This window comes from Physcomitrium patens, chromosome 1, assembly GCF_059467195.1.
Source record: "Physcomitrium patens ecotype Gransden chromosome 1, ASM5946719v1, whole genome shotgun sequence".
NCBI lineage: Eukaryota > Viridiplantae > Streptophyta > Bryopsida > Funariales > Funariaceae > Physcomitrium > Physcomitrium patens.
Genome location: NC_143410.1, coordinates 16,563,889 through 16,585,350, shown reverse-complemented (window position 1 = coordinate 16,585,350; position 21,462 = coordinate 16,563,889). Strand labels below are relative to the sequence as shown.

Genomic DNA, 21,462 nt, shown 5'->3' with positions numbered 1-21,462 from the left:
GAAATTCCAAGATTTACTTCTATTGAAAAAAAAAAAAAAAAAAAGTGAATATGGAGTATGCAAAAACGATTCCAATATTTTTTGTACTTTAGAGTAGAATAGCAGGGTTGGTCATCAAACAAGATGGTGTTTGAAGTCTAAGTTCTCAACAGTACAAATTTTATCTAGCATTGTACTTGCTATTGTAATTAAAATGTTCATTTATTTCTGTACTGTTTGTAAAATTTGAATAAACGAAATTTATTATTAACGATACAGTTTGAGATTTATGTTCGAAAACCACATTATGACCATTTGATAAAGAACTTGAATTGAAAGTCTTTAGAAGGATTACATTAAAAAAAATATCTCTTTTGGCAATTTTTATATATATATATATATATATATATATACATTCTAAAACTAAAGATATTAAACATAAAATCTTCTAGCTATAATTTTTAACAAAAATTAACCATGTTATTATTGTGTGTGTATATATATATGTACAAATAATTAATTTTGTGCATGAAGAATATTATTTAGATTGCTTTGTATATTAAAGGAATTGATTAAAAGTTGAAATACATAGAAAGCATGATCTAACCCTAAAAGTTATTTTGATACTTGGTATTAAATATAGTGATAAATTTAAATCTTAAAACCATAAAGAAAAATATAAATCATAAAAAATATAAATTTTGGCATTTCTAAAATTTATATTTAAAAAAAAAAAAAAAAAAACTAATACATGTGAAGTACATACTATCTAAAAACCTATTTGTACTTTCATCTTTAAATAATTGATGATCCTTATTGATAATGTATGTTTATGTGTGATATACTAGAAATCGATTTTAGACTTTTTAAAATGAATACAACAAAACTACTAAATTAGAACCTAATTATTTTATTATCATTTTTTTTAATAATTTGGTCTTATTAAGGCAACAATTTTATTTTTTTCAAGAAACATTTCTAGAAAATAATCTAAATTGTAATTAATTGGAATCAAAAGTAATTATAGAAGTTATAAGTAACAATAAAAAAATAGCTAATAAGGCTTATAATATAGATAGATGAATGTTAAATAGACTCAACTTTTTTACTAAATTGATCAACCAATCTTAACCATCATGAAAAATAATAATGATTTCTAGATTAATTTCCTCATTATTGAATCTACAACCAATCAAAATCAACCTTATTCATCATGATTATCATATTCTTAATCAAGAGTGGATCTATTTAGTAAAAGTATAGAACTTTGCCCAATATATATTATGAATATATAGGGAGTTATTAAAGTTGCACCCCCTTTGCCATCTTATGATTGATTTTGTCTATCCCTTCTCTCCAATCCAAGTTCCTAGTCCCTTGTCCTCCATTTCTATCCTTATTCCTGGTCTCAAGTCTCCCATCCCTTGTTCCTTGCTCCTTCTTGTTCCCCCTACTTGCTTGTTTTGGGATTGGAAGGGAGGGAGGGGAATTGGAATACATATTTCAAGCTCCTTTATAGTCATTTTTAATTATTTTAAAAAATATTTTTACATAATTATCTATTATATTTTTCAAATATATATATATATATTTTAAAAAAACAGATATTTAATTTTAATAATGGCAGATTAAAATGTGAAAGAATATGGATTCTTTACAACTTAAAATAAAACCAAATATAAAGTGAATATGAAAAAAAAGATTTAACATTATTTATAAAACTTTCTTGAAATAAGATTTAATAATTTATATGTTTCTAATTTTTGAATATTATATTATAATACTTTGATAGAATAGAGATAAATATAATTAATATAAATTAAGTTGTGGAATATAATGTTTTTTGCTTGTCCCTTTCTCTTATTCCAAAACAAGAGATTGGGGGAGGATTAGGAGATGGAAAGGGATGGAGGGAGAAGAAGGGTTGAAAATAAGAAAACAAGGATGGGAGACATGGAACATGGAATAAGGATAGAAATGAGAGATAAGGGGCTAGATATGGGCAATGGACTAAACTAATCATGAGATGGTAGAGAGGTATGGCTTCAATATATATATATATATATATAGGTTTTATTTCCTAAGAGATTTGTAAAAAAAAACTATTGATTAAATTACTTTGGTCCAAAAAGACAATTGATTATATATATATATATATATATATATATTATTGTTTAAAAATTCTATAATAAATTTATAAGTATTAATTGCATTTTTAAAAGAGATGTGTCCACATAGTAAAAGAGGGATGTTTATCTAATATTATTTCTAAACATAGAACTAAAATGTAAAAAAATCATAAATTATTTAATTTATAAAAAATAGGACATGGAGTTTTTAAGTTTCTTATATAGTCATTTTTATTACATCTTTTTTCAAAAGAATCAAATAATGGCCAAAAGATATTAGACTTTTTATATTGTTTGGTAAATTTTGCAATGAAATATTAGACCTAATTAAATATAATATATTAATAAAATTCTAGTTTTTGAAGATTATATTAGTAATTGTAAATTGTTCATTATTTCAATCTAAAGTTGCATCTATATATATATATATATATATATATATATATTTTCCATAAAATATATTATATCAACAATTACATAAGTAAGTATAATTTAATTTATACTATATAATTTAAGATTTTTTACTTTATGTAAACTTTATGTAAAATCTAATATATATATATATATATATATATATATATATATATAATTTTTTTAAAATGATTCTTTCATAGTTACAATCATTTCAAAAATTAAAATAAGAGTATGATAGATAATTTGTTTTGCTTATAAATTTTAAATAAACTATTTCTTTTAAACCAACTTTATTAAAATTTATTTTATTTTTTTATTTTTTAAGTTAAGGTAGTGGCTGTTTTATCATAAATTGAAATTACAAATATTACAAGAGTTTGTTTGGTTTTCAACAATTTGCCATGTAGATATGTCAATTCTAAGCCAACTAAACATGTATACTGAATCATAAAAACACTTTATTTCACATAATGTATGTCATTCAAAATATTAAAGTTAGTTTTATGTACAATAAAAATTTAATATTGTGCATGTATATTTAACTGTCATTAAATATTTATAATATTTTGTAGTTGTTTGATATTTAATAAATAAGATTATAATCTATCTAGTATTTAATGACACTTTCCATACAATAGAAAATCTTAATTCATTTAATTCTTGTATTTATATTATATTTAATTATCCCAATAATATAAAATTTTATTTAAAATTCTAAAAATATTACATCTATTTGCAAATAATATGTGTGTTTTGACTAGTTTTCATATAAATTGCAATACATAAAAAAATATTATATATATATATATATATATATATATAGATAGATAGATAGATACTCACACATACATATTATGATCTTTTTATAATTCTTTTATTATTTGACATTTTTTTTGTCATTTCTAAAATCAAACTAATCCTAATGGGCTAGTGATAAAGAAATCAATTTGTAAAGTTATAGAATTGTTTAAAACATTAGATTGACATGTAAGAATTCTTGAAATGGTAAAAGTTGTTGTTATTTAAAACAAATATTAATTCTTTTCAATATAAGTATAGTATCTTTGATTCAGACTTCAATACATATATATATATATATATATATATATTATATATATTGAAGTTGTTAAGTAAAAGAAGCAATCTATGAAATAAAATAAAAAGTTAGAGTTTCCAAGTACTATCATCATGTTCAATGGCATACAAATTTGTCAGTATTCATATAAGCATGTTAATTTTCATGTGTATATATATAGTTGTGTTAAAGCACCAAGTGTGTAAATATCTATAGCCACTATGTCAATAAATTAGTATTTGTTGCACAATTTGTAACCAATCTTTTAAAAACAATAGTTATACTCTACTTCTTTGTTGTGGAAACTCCAACTAATTTTTTCCTCTTTATTTCCATTGGATTGCTTTACTTTTTCTCTATTGCAAAATGTTATACTAAAGAAACTAATAAAAAAATTATTTCTAAAAACAACATCATATTTTAATAAAATATAAAAACTAAATTAGTTGAAAAAAAACTTAACATTATAGAAAATAGTTATAAAACACAATACCTTAAAAAAATATTAAACAAGTAACTATTCATAAATCAATCATATAATAAAATATAAAAATAACTTTAAAAGCAATCTAAAATACAAACAAATGAAAGAACTTTTTTGTCAAAATCTCCTCCTTAATTCAACATAGTTTGATTACAAACCCCAACACATGTGACAAGTCCAACTCCAATAGTGTATCGCAATTTTGAACTAATCATATAATTCCATGGGATTTTGGTGTGCAATCAAAGGGAAAAAAAAAGAAACAAAAGGAGCCCCTCGAGCCAGTCGATTCGGGTTTCCATGGACGTGCCCCTCTACCTCTCTCGCTCGCTCGCTCCAAAGCCCAAACCCTGATCGCGCGCTCCAGGAGCAACAAAACAATCGAAGGCTCGTTCGTCGCAGACACCGAAGTGTGTGACTGCAAGCAAGTCCAGTCAAACGCGAGCAAAATCCTTTGCCATCGCATCGCATCGCAAGGTGGTGCTGGTCAAGCAGCAATCATAGGGTCCGCTAACTATAGCCTCCCTCCGCACCAGCCCTACCGTTGCTGCAGCTGCTGTTGCGGCGGTTGCTTTGTTGCGTCGCCTTGGATGCGGTTCGCTTGGCTTCGGCGATGGCGGAGGAGCAGTGTGGGCCCGCAAACACTCGGTCAACAAGGACGCAAGGACTTCGGGAGCAGGCAGTTCCAAACGGAGCAAGACGTGCGATGGGGTGCGGACAGAGGAGGACCGGGTAGTGTGCGCGGAGGGAGGGACGGATGACAGATAGACATGGAGGGAGGGAGGAGGCCACGATTAGACGACGGGGCCATCGTCGTCGTCTTCGTTGTCGTAGTCGCAGTCTGCGTGGGGACACACCTTCCATGCTCCTTCTTTCCTCGTGTTGTGACACCTGCAACAGAAGCTGTGCCTGCCCGCGCTTGCACCTTCCCTGCTGCTTGCCTACTCCTTCGCGTCTTTTGCGTCGTCTCACTGTGTGTTCCACGTCTCCTTCGCTGCCCCCCCTTTGAGCCCTTTGTTTCTCGTTTCGCTGACCTGCTGCAGCAAGAATTTGAGGTTGGTGCTTGTGTTGGGGTTCGAGTTGAGGACGTAGATCGTGTCGGCCTGATTGGTGGGTTCGTTTGTGGAGTGAAGCGGGTGAGGAGGAACGACATTGCGTTGGTCGGTTTGTTTGCGGTATAGATTTTTTAGAGGGGTTAGAAGAGTTTGTTTTATTTTTTTTTGGTTGGGGTTAGCCGTGGGATTTGATCGTGGTGAAAAGAGGAAGCGAGGGAGTATTTTTGGGGTTGGCTAGCTGAGTCGCACTTAATTGAGTTTGTTTGTGTTCGTCGTTCGCTCACTGGAGACGGGAAATTGTAGGAGGCTTGGAGATGGCGGGGCGGTACGATAGAAATCCTTTCGAGCCAGAGGAGGAGGAAGTGAATCCATTTTCTGTAAGTTTGACTGTAGCTGGGGTTCTTTAGGTTTGAATAATCTGGTCATAAATTATTTTTCTTGATTTCAAAAGGGTGCGAGTTCCTGATCGAATTAGCGGATAAATATGAATTTTGTTATTTCCGTTCTCTACAACGTGTCTCTGAGGATTGTCGGTACTAGAGAGGGTTTTGTATTGTAGCACTGCTCACGTCTCTTTTTTCCTTTGATGATTTTACTCAAATAAAAGCTATCGCTGCAGACCTTGTGACCAATTCCTGCACATTATATTTAAATCAAAACAAACTTGAGAGGATTGTATACTGTTCAGAAACGCATCCGCACTCCCGAAATATGACTTATAGACGTGGATTATGAATGAAGCAAGCTTATGAATTTGGTGGGAATGCATTAATGCCACAGGATCCAGTGGTTCGGGCGCAGGCAACGAAGCCGTCCTATGGCGGTGGTGGCCTTTTTAATGACCCGGTATGATGTCTGTACTCAGCTTCACTATTCGGTCATTCATGGCTCAAAGGCTGTGTACTGAAAAGGAGTACGAGGGATATTAGCTGCCACGCATTATGTTCACGATATTTTATATTATATATATCATGTTTTTGAATTCTGTTCTTACAGTGTTTGACAAGCGACTTTTCATGTCTATGCTTAAGGGGTAGAGTGTTATCAGAATCATTGGATTGTAGTAATTTGGCAGCGGCAAATTTAGATGAAGCATGCTCTAAGCAAAGAGAATATAATTGCTGATTCCTCCTTTACGAAAAAAGCGCTTATGAAGGTGGCCACTTTTATTAGGCTCGTTACTTTAATGTCTTTTGTAATTTCCTCCTCTCATTCAGTAGCTATCAGCTGGCACACGTATTGAGGCTGTATAGTGGTCGTGTAGAAATCCTATTTCTTTGATGATGACCAATTACGTGCTAGATTACGAATGGAATTCAGTGAAACATTGCTTTCCATTACTTACGCTGAACAGAGTATGAGATGTCTCCCAAAAATGGGTTATCGTACCCTAAAGATTTGAGAAAATAGTGCTTGGCTAAGTTGGAGTCTATTGAGTGTTGTAAGCGTCTTCTTTCCTTAAGATACTTAGAAAGATATGTATGTCTCTATTGATATGTATGTCTCTATTGAAAGCGTATTGGTAAACTCAAACTCATTTTCCGAGAGGAACCTGAAATTTTGTTACAGGTGTCGAACTCTAGATTATCTCCTCTTCCGCATGAACCGGCATTCTCAGGAGTTGATGACGCCACGGTGGATATTCCACTGGGTGCTGGAAAGGTGATTGTGATAAAACTTTTTCAAAGACTTCATAGATTTCGTTTATTTCGCCGCTGCTTTTAGTTGCTGGAGTTAACAGGTTTTTTATATCTGAACAGGACTTGAAGAAGAAGGAAAAAGAGCTTAAAGCCAGAGAGGAAGAATTGAGAAGAAGGGAGCAAGTATGCGTGCATTCTGCTTATTCCAGTTCGAAGGATGTTTTATAGTGCGCTATATGGTGTATCGTCATTGCCAAGAGTTTGTGATTATACTAATGAAGCGAATACATGTTAAAGAAAAAATAATATCCACTCAACATTTTTTCACAAGTCATATGCGAAAGTTCGATTAGTGTAATTCCTCTTTCTATGAAGTATGATGGCAATGGAGGAGTGGTTATTGAAATTCGCTATCGTTAGTCTTCATAAGAATTTGTCCAGAGTTGTTCTAACTTCAAGTAACCTTTTGAACTTCTATTGTGGGATTGTAGGATTTGAAGCGCAGAGAGGAAGCTGCTGAAAGAGGTATTCATTATGAAGTCTCACTCAGAATGACCCGTTGGTTTTGTTTTATAGTGGTACTTCTGGAACTGTTTGTAATACGGCGATGACATCATCAGAACAGATCTAAAACAAGATCTCTACATTGGTTCAAAATCTCTTTATTGTTTATTACAATGAAGTATAGAACTCAACCGGTCACTTTAGAGACTTGTGTGTAATCAGGATTATATATATATATTGATACATGTTCATACTTTGAACTTAATCTTTTAATTTTTGGGATTTGCAGCTGGTATTAGGATAGAGAAGAAGAATTGGCCCCCCTTCATCAACATTCTCCATCATGACATCGCGAATGATATCCCAGCGCATTCTCGAGGATTGCAGCGCTGGGCCTATGCAAGTTGGTTAGGTGAGTCTTTTTCTTCTCCCTAGGATACAAGTGAACTTGGTTTATTTATAGTAGTCGACGATTGGGATTTTTTCTTTTTCTTGTATTTTTTCTTTATTTCTTTCATTCTTTTTATTTTTCTATTTTTGCAATTGTGCTGCATCAACTCGGAAGTGTGAGAGTTAGGAATACGGTGAAAAGGAGGTTAAGGTCAGAGGTGTTTGTGGTGTAGTTTATTACGGTAATTATACGTTGCAGTTAATTGGGATACTGTGTAGACAATTCAAAAATGTTCATCCCTTGATGTTGTCGGATATGCGTGTTAAATGCTCACCGCAACATCTGCTCTATCCAGGAATTCTACTCTGTCTATTTTGGAACTTCATTTGCGTGACCGCAGCGTGGATCGGGGGTGTTGGTGGTAAGAGGCGGCACACCTTATTATCAATTTTTCAGATCTCTTCTGTTTCTTAACGATTTGGTAGCTGGTTTGTAAGATACACTTCAGCAAGATAAGGTGAAACTTTTCACTGGTCTGACAACTACATGATGGCAGGTGTGAGTATTTTTCTTCTCGGTATTGTTTACATGCTGTCTGGCTATGTTCTGTCCTACTTTCTGTGGTATAAGCCCCTCTACCGGGCAATGAGGTACTAAATTTGCTGCACCTCAAAACCATATGTAGAATATGAAGGAATGATGGAGTAGGAATGCTTCAACGTACACTTAAATTTCTTGCTTAAAAACATAATTTCAATTTATGGTATATTTGCGGATGAGTCTGTTTGACCTCTTTCCATTTTATGCTCTTTTATTTGTCATATTGGGGACATAGCAAGTCAACGTCGTAAATGCGGAAGTAACCGATTTGAGTTGATTCTCTGTATTTGCAACTGGTACTAAGCAGTTGTGATTGAATTACATGTTTATGCTTCTGTAATTCTTCACTGGCATACTCGCTCGTTTTATTGAGTCTAATTTGCACCATTTTTGTTGGGCATGGACAGGTCTGATAGCGTTCTGAGGTTCGGGTGGTTTGTGATGTTCTATCTGGTAATTGAACGTCGGTGCCCTAACCTTTTGTGTGGTGCCTATCACAAAATAACGGCACCACTATTTCTTAGTCATTATGTTGTCTAGCTTTGGAAACTTGATTTGCATTATGTTCAAAAAATTTCATCATCAGCTTCGGGGACCTCATGACAAGATTCGAGTAATCTGAATAGGAGTTACGTATTCATGAATCTAATGTTGTTTCATTGGTGTTTTTGCTTTGTGAAGCTCCATATCGCATTCTGTGTGTATGCCGCTGTTGCTCCTCCTTTCATCTTCAAAGGAAAGTCGCTTGCGTAAGTATCTTTAAGGCCGTCCAAACTCTTTGACAGTTAAACACATTGTGGATTGTAAATCAATCACGAATCTTTTTTTATCATCATATAGATTCTTGCTGATGCTTTTTTTTTTTTTTTTTTTTTTTTTCTTTTCTTTTCTTTTTGTGTGTCTTTGATATATATATATATATATATATTTTTTTTATCTTTTTTTCAAGCCAAAACATGGAAACCTACCTTAGGTGTTTGTCAAAGTCGAAGTCATTTGAACTAATTACAAAGTTGTTGGGCAATGCAGGGGAATCATAACAGCTATCGATATTTTCTCCTCGAATATAATTATTGGTGTACGTGTGTCCTTTCTGGATGAATTTTTTTGTTTCATGTTCACTATCTGTTTTTTAGGTTGTGATCGTAGCACCTTGGATCTCATTGTTTCAAAACATAATGATTACCTATGAATTTAATTAATTAATTATTATCATTTTTTTTTTTTTTCAGATCTTTTACGTGGTCGGCTTTGCCTTATTCACACTTGAGTCGCTCCTCAGCATCTGGGTTCTGAAGGTAAGAACTACTTATGTAAAGCAATAATTTGTGACCTTGTGTTTCATGCGCTTCGGCATTGAAAATAAATTAAAGATTTGAGGGATTTTCACGTTTTCAGGCTGGATTCTGATACCCAGTTGAAGTTCTATAAGTATTACATAGTTTACAATTACTTTTTCTTTGATTCTGCATTCTAAACACCGACCACTGCTATCTTGCCAGTAGCCTTTTCCTGATTCATTTGCGGTTTATTATTTCGTTTTACAGGGTGTAGTTCAATACTTCAGAGGTGAAGGAGCAGCAGCAGAGATGAAGCGGAACGCTGCAGCAAGCAGAGTAGCTATCTGATTTTACTGTATTCTTATTGTTAGTTGAGGGTTTCTGTCTGTGGATGTACAAATTTAGGTTTTCTTCTGTAGAAAATTTCAGGATTTAGTAAAGTTGACTTCGTCGGAGGTTAGCGTCGTCAAAGCTCAATATGGAACGTTGACAAAGATCGCATGTTGAGCTTGTTCTTGTCATAGCTAATTATGGAATAGTGGATTGTGATAGTGATGGCTAAGTTTAGGCATGGAGCACAATGATGCATAGAAATTTGTTTGGACTCCACTAACTGACCGTGTATGATGTTGAGAACCTCAAAAGTCCTTGCTATTTCTGGTGAAAGAGATTGGTTTCATTGCTATCGCAATAAGGAAAAAAACCAAATAGAAATATATCATTTGGAACAGAATCCGATTAGGAAGGGTTTTTTTAAAAAAATCCTTTAGTACCCAAGTGCATGGAAATCTTGTTATGGGTTGCTAATTTTAATTGATGCAAAACTTTGGTACACTTTTGGGGTTTAGTTTGTAGCATCTTGATGTATGTGCTTAGTGATAATAGTAATAATGCTGAGATTACCAGATTTGAAGTTCATCGAGGACTTTTAATTACACAACTGACCCTGTTGGCAGTAATGAAGTGCCCTTCTAATTTATCTTACCATGTTCGATATGATTCCCGTGAGCCTGAAAACACACCCCTATTTCATGCATGGCTGACATACGTAAGGAAAGATTGCAAAGAATATATGAAACTAAATCTAAATCCAGAACCTTCCACATTCAAGAGCATTCTAATTTTTTTAGTATTTTAGGAACAAAATCATGTTGAAGCATGATTCTGTTTAATCTGGGATGTTGTCTCATATAGACATAAATAAATGATTATTAGATTTAATGTCATGCTTGAATGATGGTCTGAATATTTTCATCACATAAAACTTGATCATCTCCAATAAATATCCAATCCAAGATTGTATCAATTTATACAAGTATTGGTAAGGATGTTGTACAACAATCTAATTATTTAAAATATTATTTTTTAAGGATCATGCATGTGTTTGAGAAGTGGTATGATGTGAACGAACATATGAACTTAGGTTTTGTAATGTTTTTAATTCACTATCAATTACGAAATCAATTCTTGCTTGCATCTTCCCCAAGTTTTTTTGAATGCTTGCTAATCGATTCTTTGTGACTTCTTTAATCCCACGTTGATCACTAAATTCTTTAAATATGTAACTAAATACAGCCATGGTAGTTCCTAAAGGAAGAAAATCATTCACACTTGTTAAAAACAAATTCATTTGAGTATAATCAGTGCATAATAATATATTCTATGTGATACATATATATATATATATATATATATATAATGTAATAATTGGATTGAACTTTACCTATTAGGGCAATGCCCTGGCTACGTGCAGGGGCATAAAACAACATTATAACACACATTGATATTGGAAGGCATGAGATTACTGCTTTCAAAACATTTTTATTATAACACAATCAGTTTTTTTTTTTTTTTTTTTTTCTTTTTTTTGTTTCATCGGGTATCTTGAAATTAGGCATTTGTTCGTTAAAGTATAATATTTAGACAGGTGTTACTTTTTTTTTTAATACAACTAGACATCTATATACATATATTTTAAAATTATTTTGAAAATAAATAAGTAATTCAATAATGGATAAAAATAAAAGATGAAGGAGAGTGTTTTCAAGTATCTAGTTTTATACTTTTCTTAGAAGCACAATTATAATGCAATTGATAACTTGTCACAAAAGAAAAATAAGCTCTGTGAAAAAGTATACAAATGCATTTTATGTAAGAATACAGTTATATATATATATATATATATATATATATATTACAAATCAGTGAATTAATGAATTTACTTATGAGTAGTTCTTTGTCAAGTGGAATTTGAAATGGTCGTAACACATCTGGTTCAATATAACGTAATTGTACTAGAGCTCCAAACTTCAAAAATGTTGAAAGGGCATAAAACAACATGTTTGCCTACCACTCAATATAGAAAAACTTTATTGCACATATATTTTTTAAAAATTTAAATCTACATCATAACGTCTTAAAATACCTCCTCAAAAAGAAAACAGAAAAAAAGAAGTAAAGTACGATAAAATTGTAAAACTTTGTGTGAATAATATTGCAAGCCTCACCTCTGAAAGGTGATAAACATTGAAAAAATTGAAGAAAATTGTACATAGAGAGCTAGTTAAAATTGCCATCCATGGTGTTGCAAATTTTGGATGAAGAAGTGTGAAAGAAATTGGCATCTTCATATGATACATTCCAAATATAATGAAATTAGCACTTTATTATTTATATGATATTTCATATCTTTTCTTTATATCCAAAAAAATAAAAATTTAAAAAATACTATATATATATATATATATATATACACATATCACTTTTTTTCTTTTTCTTTTTTCTTTTTCATTTTTTTAAAAGAAAAACTACAGTTGATAATTTGAGAAAGAACATTCCTTTGAAAAAATCGAGATCACAGCTTATCATCTGCTCTATTCAAATGTAAATACCTGTTGAACTTGAGCCATTCCATATAAGATGCGAGAATTTGTACATAGTCGAGTTAATAGAAGACCCAAAACACTAAATAGTGCAGCGAATCCCATCCAGCCCTAGAATTATGCATACAGATTTTTTGTTGAAGTGTATTAGATATATATATATATATATATATATATACATATACAATGATACTCAAATCAAAATAATAATACTAGTTTCCATGTCTATCATCATATTACTATCATTTTATTAAAAGATATTGTTGTAATATTGTAAACATTGTGTAATACAATTGCAAGAAATTTGAAAATCACACCATTATGCGAAATTGGATAATTTGAAACCTCAAGATATTTGCCACCCACAACTTTTGCCACCTGGAAATAAGTTCCCATGTTCCAATTTTGTTGCTTCGGAACAATGCTCACCCCAATTAATGTTGGTATTGTAAACACCCCAGTTAGAAGTAATAAACTAAATTTCATGGCTTTGGGATATGAAGTGCTTGGAGTTAAAACCTCTGAAGCACATGTTCCTATAACATCAATTCTACACACAGTTTTTCTCCATCATTAGTTCATTTGCACAGAATTCAAGATTTTATTCAAAAATTATATATATATATATATATATATATACACATGTGATTTGGATTATAATTTTATTTCTTAGAAAGCAGAGAATTTAGATTGTGATGGTAGGGGATTAAGAATCATCTACAAGACAATGCAACTTATAATTGATGGATTAGACATAATTAAACAGTTTGATGAGATTAAGCAAGTGCATGAAGTTGTAGGAGAACCCTGAAGTGTTCCACAATAGAGTGGCTAAAAAATGTCCACGGTTTACTTCATTGGAGATAGAATCTTCTACCCAAGAATAATTAATGTGCTTCAAACCAGCAATGCACATTATCACAAATGGTGCCACTACCATAAATGCAAGGACTAGTGAAACATTTCCTGAAATCAGTTCACATTAAAATTTTACATTCAATGTTTCAACTTTTTTTTTTTTTTTTTTTTGAATTTTGAATTTTGAATTTTGTACAATCTAAATAATTTTTTTGAGTACATTGATGTTTACTATTTACTATTATTACTATTGGTATTTTCAGCTATATACAGTATTCTTTTAAAAAATATTACAAAAAAGAAAAAAACTTATTGATTTATAAAGTAAAATGTTTATTCAAATATGATATACTTACCAACAACATCAATTCCAAGTATGTTGATAATGGTGACAAGCATCACTACCAACATTTTAATAAATACGCTCCAACCATAATTCAATGGTGGCAAACCATTTGGTGTTGTGGGCATTAATGCCAACAAATATTCCACAAAGAGAGAAGGGTACAATGCATTGTCTAAAACACTACATGCAAAAGCAAAGAAGCCATTCACATATGACCAAAATGGTCCAAAAGCACGATACACCCACAAAACATGACCTCCACTCTCGGGAATCATACAAGCCATTTCAGCCGTCATTATTGCCATAGGAATACACCAAATAAATGGAATGAACCAAAACCCTATTAGCATTAACATGGGTCCGCCAAGAGCCATAGGTGCTTGTAAGCCAAAAGGGCCCTATATAATCCCACATTTCTACTTTAAAATCCAATACAAAAATATTGTGTGTGTGTCTCTCTCTTTCTATATATATATATATATATATATCCATAAATATAAATATAAAATTCAATTCAATTTATAAAAGAAGTAAAAACACAATAAGATGAATATTTTACAATCTCAAAATATGAAATGGGAAAGTGACTTGGTGTTTGAAATTTACCCCCGATACCGCAAAAAAGGTCAAACCAAGAAGTTGTTTGGTGCTTAAGAGATGTGTTTTAGAATAATGGGCATGACTAGCCATTGAACTTTTATGCAAAGCTTGATCGGGAAGTGGATTGCCTTCAAAATGTAATATGCCTTCAATGAAAGAGTCATGTTGATGAGTGTTCAAAGGTTGAGGACTTGCAATGCTATTTGTTGCTTGTGCACCCTCCTCATGTTCAATATTTTGTGGAATTGGCATAAAATGATTTATTGGGAAGTGTTTCATTTTGTAGTGTGACCATGTTGCATCTTTTTTTTCCCACATTTGTTTCATCTTTGATGACATTGATGCTATTGCATCTTGCATGATTAAAGGTTTTTTGAATTTTGAATTCTTACTTCTATTTTTGTTTTTTAATTTTGATTTGATGAAAATTGATCAAAAGGAAAAATAATCAAAACATATATATATATATATATATATATATTTATAATATTAACGATTGCATTTATTAATAGTATTTTAGACAATATAATCTGTCTCTGTTATATATATATATATATATATATATATATATGTATATATATTCACATGCATACATAAATTGCATGATTATTCAATTGAGAATTTTGATGGTCTTTACAGTTTTAATGATTTGTAAAGAAAACTGTAAATTTTGCACAGAATCATTTCAGCATGCATAATCATTAAAACCTAATTGAAGGTTCTTTAATTTTGAAATATTGCAGAATTTTAAAAATTATTTTTTCAAGAGTTTTATTTAATTAATTTATTTAAGTTTTTGAATTTCCTAGATGTTAATGCAAAAAAATTGAAAAATTTGAAATCAAAGAAATTTAAGACACTCCTTGTAATGAAAATATGATGGATAATGTTGAAAGCTTTTTAATTCATGTTCACAACCCAAAGTGTTAAACTAAAGATAGTTGTGTGATACAGTGCAATAATTTAACAATAATGGAAGTAATTAATCAATTTATTAATAATATCAAATATAAGAAAAAACATTATTTTTATAATTTAAGTGCCAAGCTAAAACATTATAAGGAACTGATTTATAAATAACTTGCATCTTCTTGATAATAATTTTTGATTTATTGATTCAGATATTTCAATGATTAAATATTGTTTTACAGAAAATTGCATAAAAAATAGTCATGATGTAGAAAGAATTTTAATTTTAAGGATAAATTCCCTATTTAATTTTATTGTTAAATACTTATAATACTTGAAGTTGTAAAATCATAGTAATTTTAGTGGTTATAATGTTTCTACAGAAAATGAACAATAAACCAACTATTTTAAATTTTATATAAATTGAGATATATTACTTTTGTGTATTGGTATTGAACTTTTAGGACCTTACAAGTAAAAAATTGTCAATTTTGTACCATTGTTTAATATTGTCATAATCCATTGTCCAAGTTAAGCCAAATAAAAGAACATGTACATATAGATACAAAGTTGTTCTAAAACATTAACTGAATCAAGTTTTAAGTGTATATTATCCCTTCATCAATAAAATATCCTACTATTGTATTAGATGTTTTATTTCTTTATTTTTATTAAAAAAATCAATTCAACAAAGCTTAAATAATCAAACTAAGCAATAAAGGTTTATAAGATTCTAACATAAGTTGAGAGTAATTATATTAATAAGCAAAAAATAAGTTAATATGCTACAATTTGGTTATTAGAATACTATAATTTTTTTTATTTGAGAGATTAGAAAATTCCTTAAAGAAATAAAATAAATAAGTTCATATGTCTAATTTAACCTAGATTGTTTTAGATTAGAAGTATAGGTCTCATAATATATATATTAAAAAACTTAAATTAAATTAAAATGATATATTTATATATTAAAAGTCATTATAAGACATATATTATATATGTTATATAGTATATAAATATATTTATAATGATATAGATATATAAATACAAATATAAATAAATATAATTTTTAATTTTATTTTAACACATAAATAAGGTTTATCCAATGCATTTATTAATTTTAAAAAATATACTTGACTATAAAGTTTTCTGTACTTGGAGGCACAGCTGAAGTTACTCAACATATAGAGCAACGTCTAAGACAAGCTCATTTACACTTTTGTGTATGATCACACCACATTGAGGTGTTTTAGAGTTCTACTTAATTACTTTGTCACAACTATAATCAAGTATGTTTTTAGCCAGTAAGAAGTTATTCCATCTCTTGAGTAAAATAAATTTGTATTGTAGATGTTTTGTTAATTGTTTTTTGATAAATTTTCAACAAATTTGTCCATATTTGATAAAATCCCGCTAAATAATGTTTTTAATATAGAATATATTCTATTTTTTAAAAATATATATATATATATATATATATATATTCGAATCCAAATAATCAACAAATAAATATTTTTAACAAAAAAAAGATCTAAAAAGAAAATTGAATCTAAAAAGAAGATTTTTGACAGCTATAGCTTATTATCAAATGCAAGATTTCTAAAAAATCCAATTCTAAGAATTAAATATTAGTTTGTATAAAATAAAAGTAGTACAATTTCAAATATAATGTGCTTGATGCCAATTCCAAAAACAATAGAGAATAGATTTAGGTGTTTAGGATTGATGTATAGCACAATAAATATTGATATTAGGACTAATTTTTTTCCTTGTAATATTAATGGCTACACCTTTGTGTCTTTGAATAGAGCCTCTTTGCAAGAACAAGGATTAAAATCTATTATCTTTTTAATTAAATGTAAAGTCTTGGCCGATTAAAATATCCCATTCACTGGCTACTAAAGTAGTAGTAGAGCTATTTCTTTGAAGTAGCTTTTTAACAAGTTTAGCAAATTATGTTATGAATTCTTCTTTAATAATCAAAGAGTATGATAAATTATCAAAGGTTAAATCACTCATTGGCCCATATAAGAAATAAACACCAAAAGATTTTTTTTTTTTTTTTTTTTTTTTTTTTTTATTGGTTTTGATTTTAAAATAACTCTAATAACTTTTAAAGAAACCTTATATTTGATTCTTATTGTCACCTCTGTCGTTTTATATTTATGATAGAATTTTCAATTGTCTTGAATTGACATTCACCTAAAATCTCATTAAGCTATAATTATCTACCCAAAAGATATTTATTGTGTTAAAAACCTCTTCAAAGGACCAATGTATCTACTTACTACAAAAGAAGTAATATGTACATTCTCTATTTCATTACTTTATAGCTCTATTTAGGATTTGTTCCACATTTATTTTCTAATGTCTTGGTATAATATACTTTATTATTATAATACTCTTCCTAAACTCAATAATTGAATTAAACCATATAAATTGAAGTTTGAGCTTCTTTTTGATACAATATTCTATTTTCCTTTGGAATATATTAGAGTGAAAGAAAAATAATAATTTATTCTATCTTGTCATAGGAGAATAAAAAAATCAATAGGTATTTAATCTAGAACTGTGTCTATTAATGAAAAACTTTTGATTGAGCAGGATATAGATGAAAATGACATAAATATGAATATACATGATATAAAAGGACATGATTTCAATATCTAAATGTAATATTTATTTTTTAGTATTAAAATTTATCTATATTTAGATTATTTACTTGTTTACATTTTGATATCTACTTATTTTCGAAATTTTAAACTTTTGGGTCTAAGTAAAGCTTATATCAAAGCGTCTGCTACCATATCTTAACTTGAAAAAAATAACATACAAATTTTTCTATATTTAAGTTATTTTTTTAAATAATAATATTTGATATTAATATATATATATATATATATATATATATTGATTGATTATAATGGAAATATATTTTAGATGAAGAAATTATAGATTGATTATCATAATATAAAAACAAAACATTCAATTGGTAATAGCATATGTCATTCATTAATTGTTTAATCCAAATAGCTTATTTGGTGGCTGAAGCACAAGCTGTATATTTTTCTTTAGTAAAAGATAATATTATAGTAGTTTGTTTCTGGTTTTGCAAAGAAATAACTCCATTGGCTAATATAAATACATAATCAAAAGTAAGTCTTTAAGAATCTTCATCACTTATCCAATTATTGTCATTCCAACGTTGATATTAATAATCAATAGAACTTTGTTCACTTTGATAAATAGTTCTGTAATTTAAAATATCTTTATGATACCTCATCATACATTTTATTGCAAACCAATGTGCTTGACTTAAATTTGCTTTATACTTAGCAACTTTATTAATAAAAAAAACAATATTAGGCCTAGTATGAGTCATAGCATGCATTAAGTACTCTAAGGCAATTGAATATGGAACATCTATTATTATCTTTACATCTTTAAGATCAATTAGACTCATATCTTTAATTAATTTTAATCTAACTTTAAGAAGGATTGAGATAAATTTAAAATCATACATATTAAATATTATAATAATTTTAGTTATATATTTGGTTTGTGACAAATCAATATATTTGTTAATTTTATTGCATTCAACCATCACATTTAAGCAACCATCTCATCTTTCAATAGATATTTTGTTGGTCATTTCTAAGCCACTTGCTAAAAGTATTTTAGTCATATTTAAGAATTATATATTATTATCAATAATAATAGAGTTTTCCACTTGTAATGCCAATATGAATTTTTTTTGATATACTATCTTTCTTTTAATATATATTATCTCTCAAAATAAAGTCAATAAAAAAAAACAACAAATTTTGAAAAGCCATATTTAAAAGAATATTAATGTTTTTATCAAATCACAAATTTCATGAGATGTGCAATCATGCTTGTTATGAACATTTCAAATTTTAGCTTAAGAACTACAGAAAAAAGAGATTTTTTAAATTTCAAATAAGCTTAGGTCTATTGATTCAATTTTGGAATTGTTTTCATTAATAACCTTTAATTACAAGAATGAGTTCACATTATTTTTTAGGGTTCTTCTTCTTACTTTTGAATAGTAGTGTAGTCTCTTAGGACATTTTTTCTTATGGTTATAAAGGTTTTTTTTGTTCATGAGAGCATTCTAAAAGAAAAGATATTAAATGCTAGTCTTGTTGCAGCATTGATGTAATGTATGTAAAAGATCAAAATTATTAAATATCTTTCAATCTACATGCTTTAGGATTTGTAGAGAGTATGTTCCTCATTTAGAGCCTTGAAGAAGAGCACGCCCAAGAAGCATCATCATTATTCAAAGACAAATATGCATAAGAATTATTACAGTTGATGGATTAGATAATTTTATAGATGTGAAAAATGCTTTAAGTAAATACTTGAATGTAGTAGTGAAAACCAAAAAAAATGAGGCTTACACTTCATAAATCAAGTCATGGGTCATTTGAGAAACAAAAGAAGCTGGTGCTAATGGCTAAGAATGTGCATTGTAGATAGGAATTTACTCAACTTCATCAAGATTGGATTGTCTATGATTGATATAAGGCAATTTTTTATGAAAAAGCTAAAATCAATCAATTTTATTCTGTCGGTGGCACTTGTTGTTTGGTTAAACATAGAAAAATTTAAATTACAAGTGTGTCATGTAAATTAGACAATTAAACATAGAGGTGGTGCAATTTTTTTGTGAGATTTTATAACTTCCCATGACATGGATTACATGTACAAGATAGAAGGAAAGATGAAACGAGATTTGTATCTTAACATTTTTCAAGATGAGCTTGTGAAGATAATTAAATGGTATTATTTCAATTCTTTTTGTATCATATTTGAATATGATAATGTTCCTCAACATATTGCAAAATCAATCAAACAATGGTTATCAATGTAAAAATTTGATGTACTTACTTATCTTTCTTAATTTCCTAACTTACATCCAATTGAGTATATGTGGGCACTTGTGAAATGGAAATTAATTGAGTACTTAGTACTAGCCAAAATAATACTTCAATTGTGGGAGAATGTGCAATCTTCTTTTAATTCCATCACTTCTAAGCAACGTCAAAAACTCTATGATAGCATGCCCAATCATATCCAAGTTGTTTTAGTTTCTTAGAAGAGGTAGACAAATTATTGATTTGCATATAGATGAAGGTTATAAATCTGAGTCAATAAACCTAAGTTCATTAAAAATACAATTTCTCTCTTGTTACTATAGTTATTAAGCTGAAATTTGGAAGGATGATAGTGAGTTTGGTTGTATATCTTATAAAATTTGAAATTTGGGAAAAAGATCAATATTCTTTTAGATATAGTTTCTCAAAATTTATTTTTTTGTTGATTGAATTAGTTTTGGGAGTTAATATATATATATATATATATATATATATATATATATTAGAGTCTACTTCACTACAAGAAAAAATATTTTCAATGAGATAATGGTTAAATTTTTTATATCAAATAAAAAATATTATTTATATATATATATATATATATATATTTAATAACTTATAATCTTTATGTAGAAAGCAAGGGTCAATATAACCCTTTAGTTGAGCCATATAAATTTTCTCATTCAAGTAACCATAAAGAAACATAGTTTTAATATCCATTTGATGAACATGTAGATCATATGTTGTGGCTACAAATAATTAAATATGTAATAAGATTATTTTTACTATAGGAAAAAAAATATTTGCATAGTGAATATCCTTTTCTTATGAAAAATCCATAGTAACCAATTAAGCTTTATAATAGGTGATTATTCTATCAGCATTATATTTTCTTTTCAAAATCCATTTACAAATTATAGAGTGCCTTGGAGGAAAATCCTCCAAATTCTATGTATTATTTTTAATTAAAGAATTATATTTAAAATCTAAATTCTTCTTTCCACTTGATAACATCTTCATCATGTAAAGCTTTTATAATTATAGAAGATTCATCAAGATTATGTAAAGTAAAAAAAATAATTTGTAAAAAAAAACATAATCATAATATTCATCTTGTAATTTACTTTTGTTGATCTTGTGAACCTTCTTGGTAGAGTAGGTAATGAAGACCTCAAATTACTTGAACCAATATTAATAATTATATCATTATTGTTTAATAAAGGAGTTTTTGTGGTAATTAATAACTTAAAAAAATATTTGTCTATATTATAATTCACTTTAAACTTTTTAAACATTATTGTCATAAGAAGGCATAAAATCATTAAATAACATTGATTGTGAATAAATATTAGAATGTTCAATTAAAATAGAAATATTATTTTAGGATTATTATAAATAAAAAGTATTTTGTGTAG

The 21,462-nt window shown here is 28.9% G+C and overlaps 2 protein-coding genes across 10 annotated transcripts; one reads left to right on the top strand and one right to left on the bottom strand.

Annotated features, from left to right (window-relative positions):
- Positions 1–4,202: 4,202 nt before the first annotated feature.
- LOC112289903 (secretory carrier-associated membrane protein 1) lies at positions 4,203–10,284 on the top strand. Of its 4 annotated transcripts, none has more exons than XM_073534997.2 (14): positions 4,203–5,054; positions 5,440–5,513; positions 5,917–5,982; positions 6,706–6,798; positions 6,897–6,959; positions 7,268–7,301; positions 7,570–7,692; positions 8,027–8,092; positions 8,228–8,321; positions 8,679–8,724; positions 8,953–9,020; positions 9,301–9,349; positions 9,504–9,569; positions 9,819–10,284. In XM_073534997.2, the coding sequence occupies exons 2-14, from the start codon at positions 5,451–5,453 to the stop codon at positions 9,897–9,899; spliced, it is 912 nt and encodes a 303-aa protein (XP_073391098.1). In that variant the 5' UTR covers positions 4,203–5,054; positions 5,440–5,450; the 3' UTR covers positions 9,900–10,284. The 4 variants fall into 4 exon arrangements, with proteins under 4 accessions (XP_073391098.1, XP_024391404.1, XP_024391396.1 ...); XM_024535636.3 differs by having other exon boundaries at positions 5,054–5,136; XM_024535628.3 differs by having other exon boundaries at positions 5,054–5,217.
- A 475-nt stretch (positions 10,285–10,759) lies between these two features.
- On the bottom strand, positions 10,760–15,849 carry LOC112289891 (putative polyamine transporter At3g19553). Of its 6 annotated transcripts, none has more exons than XR_002972000.3 (9): positions 14,244–15,612; positions 13,648–14,035; positions 13,240–13,399; positions 12,751–12,983; positions 12,443–12,544; positions 12,059–12,175; positions 11,774–11,897; positions 11,275–11,355; positions 10,760–11,138 (listed from the first exon to the last, which is right to left on the bottom strand). XR_002972000.3 is itself a non-coding variant. In XM_024535615.3 (9 exons), the coding sequence occupies exons 1-9, from the start codon at positions 14,595–14,597 to the stop codon at positions 10,924–10,926; spliced, it is 1,707 nt and encodes a 568-aa protein (XP_024391383.1). In that variant the 5' UTR covers positions 14,598–14,729; the 3' UTR covers positions 10,760–10,923. The 6 variants fall into 6 exon arrangements, 2 of the variants coding, with proteins under 2 accessions (XP_024391383.1, XP_024391373.1); XM_024535615.3 differs by having other exon boundaries at positions 11,774–11,858; positions 12,779–12,983; positions 14,244–14,729; XM_024535605.3 differs by having other exon boundaries at positions 12,779–12,983; positions 14,244–14,728.
- Between the last annotated feature and the right edge of the window lie 5,613 nt (positions 15,850–21,462).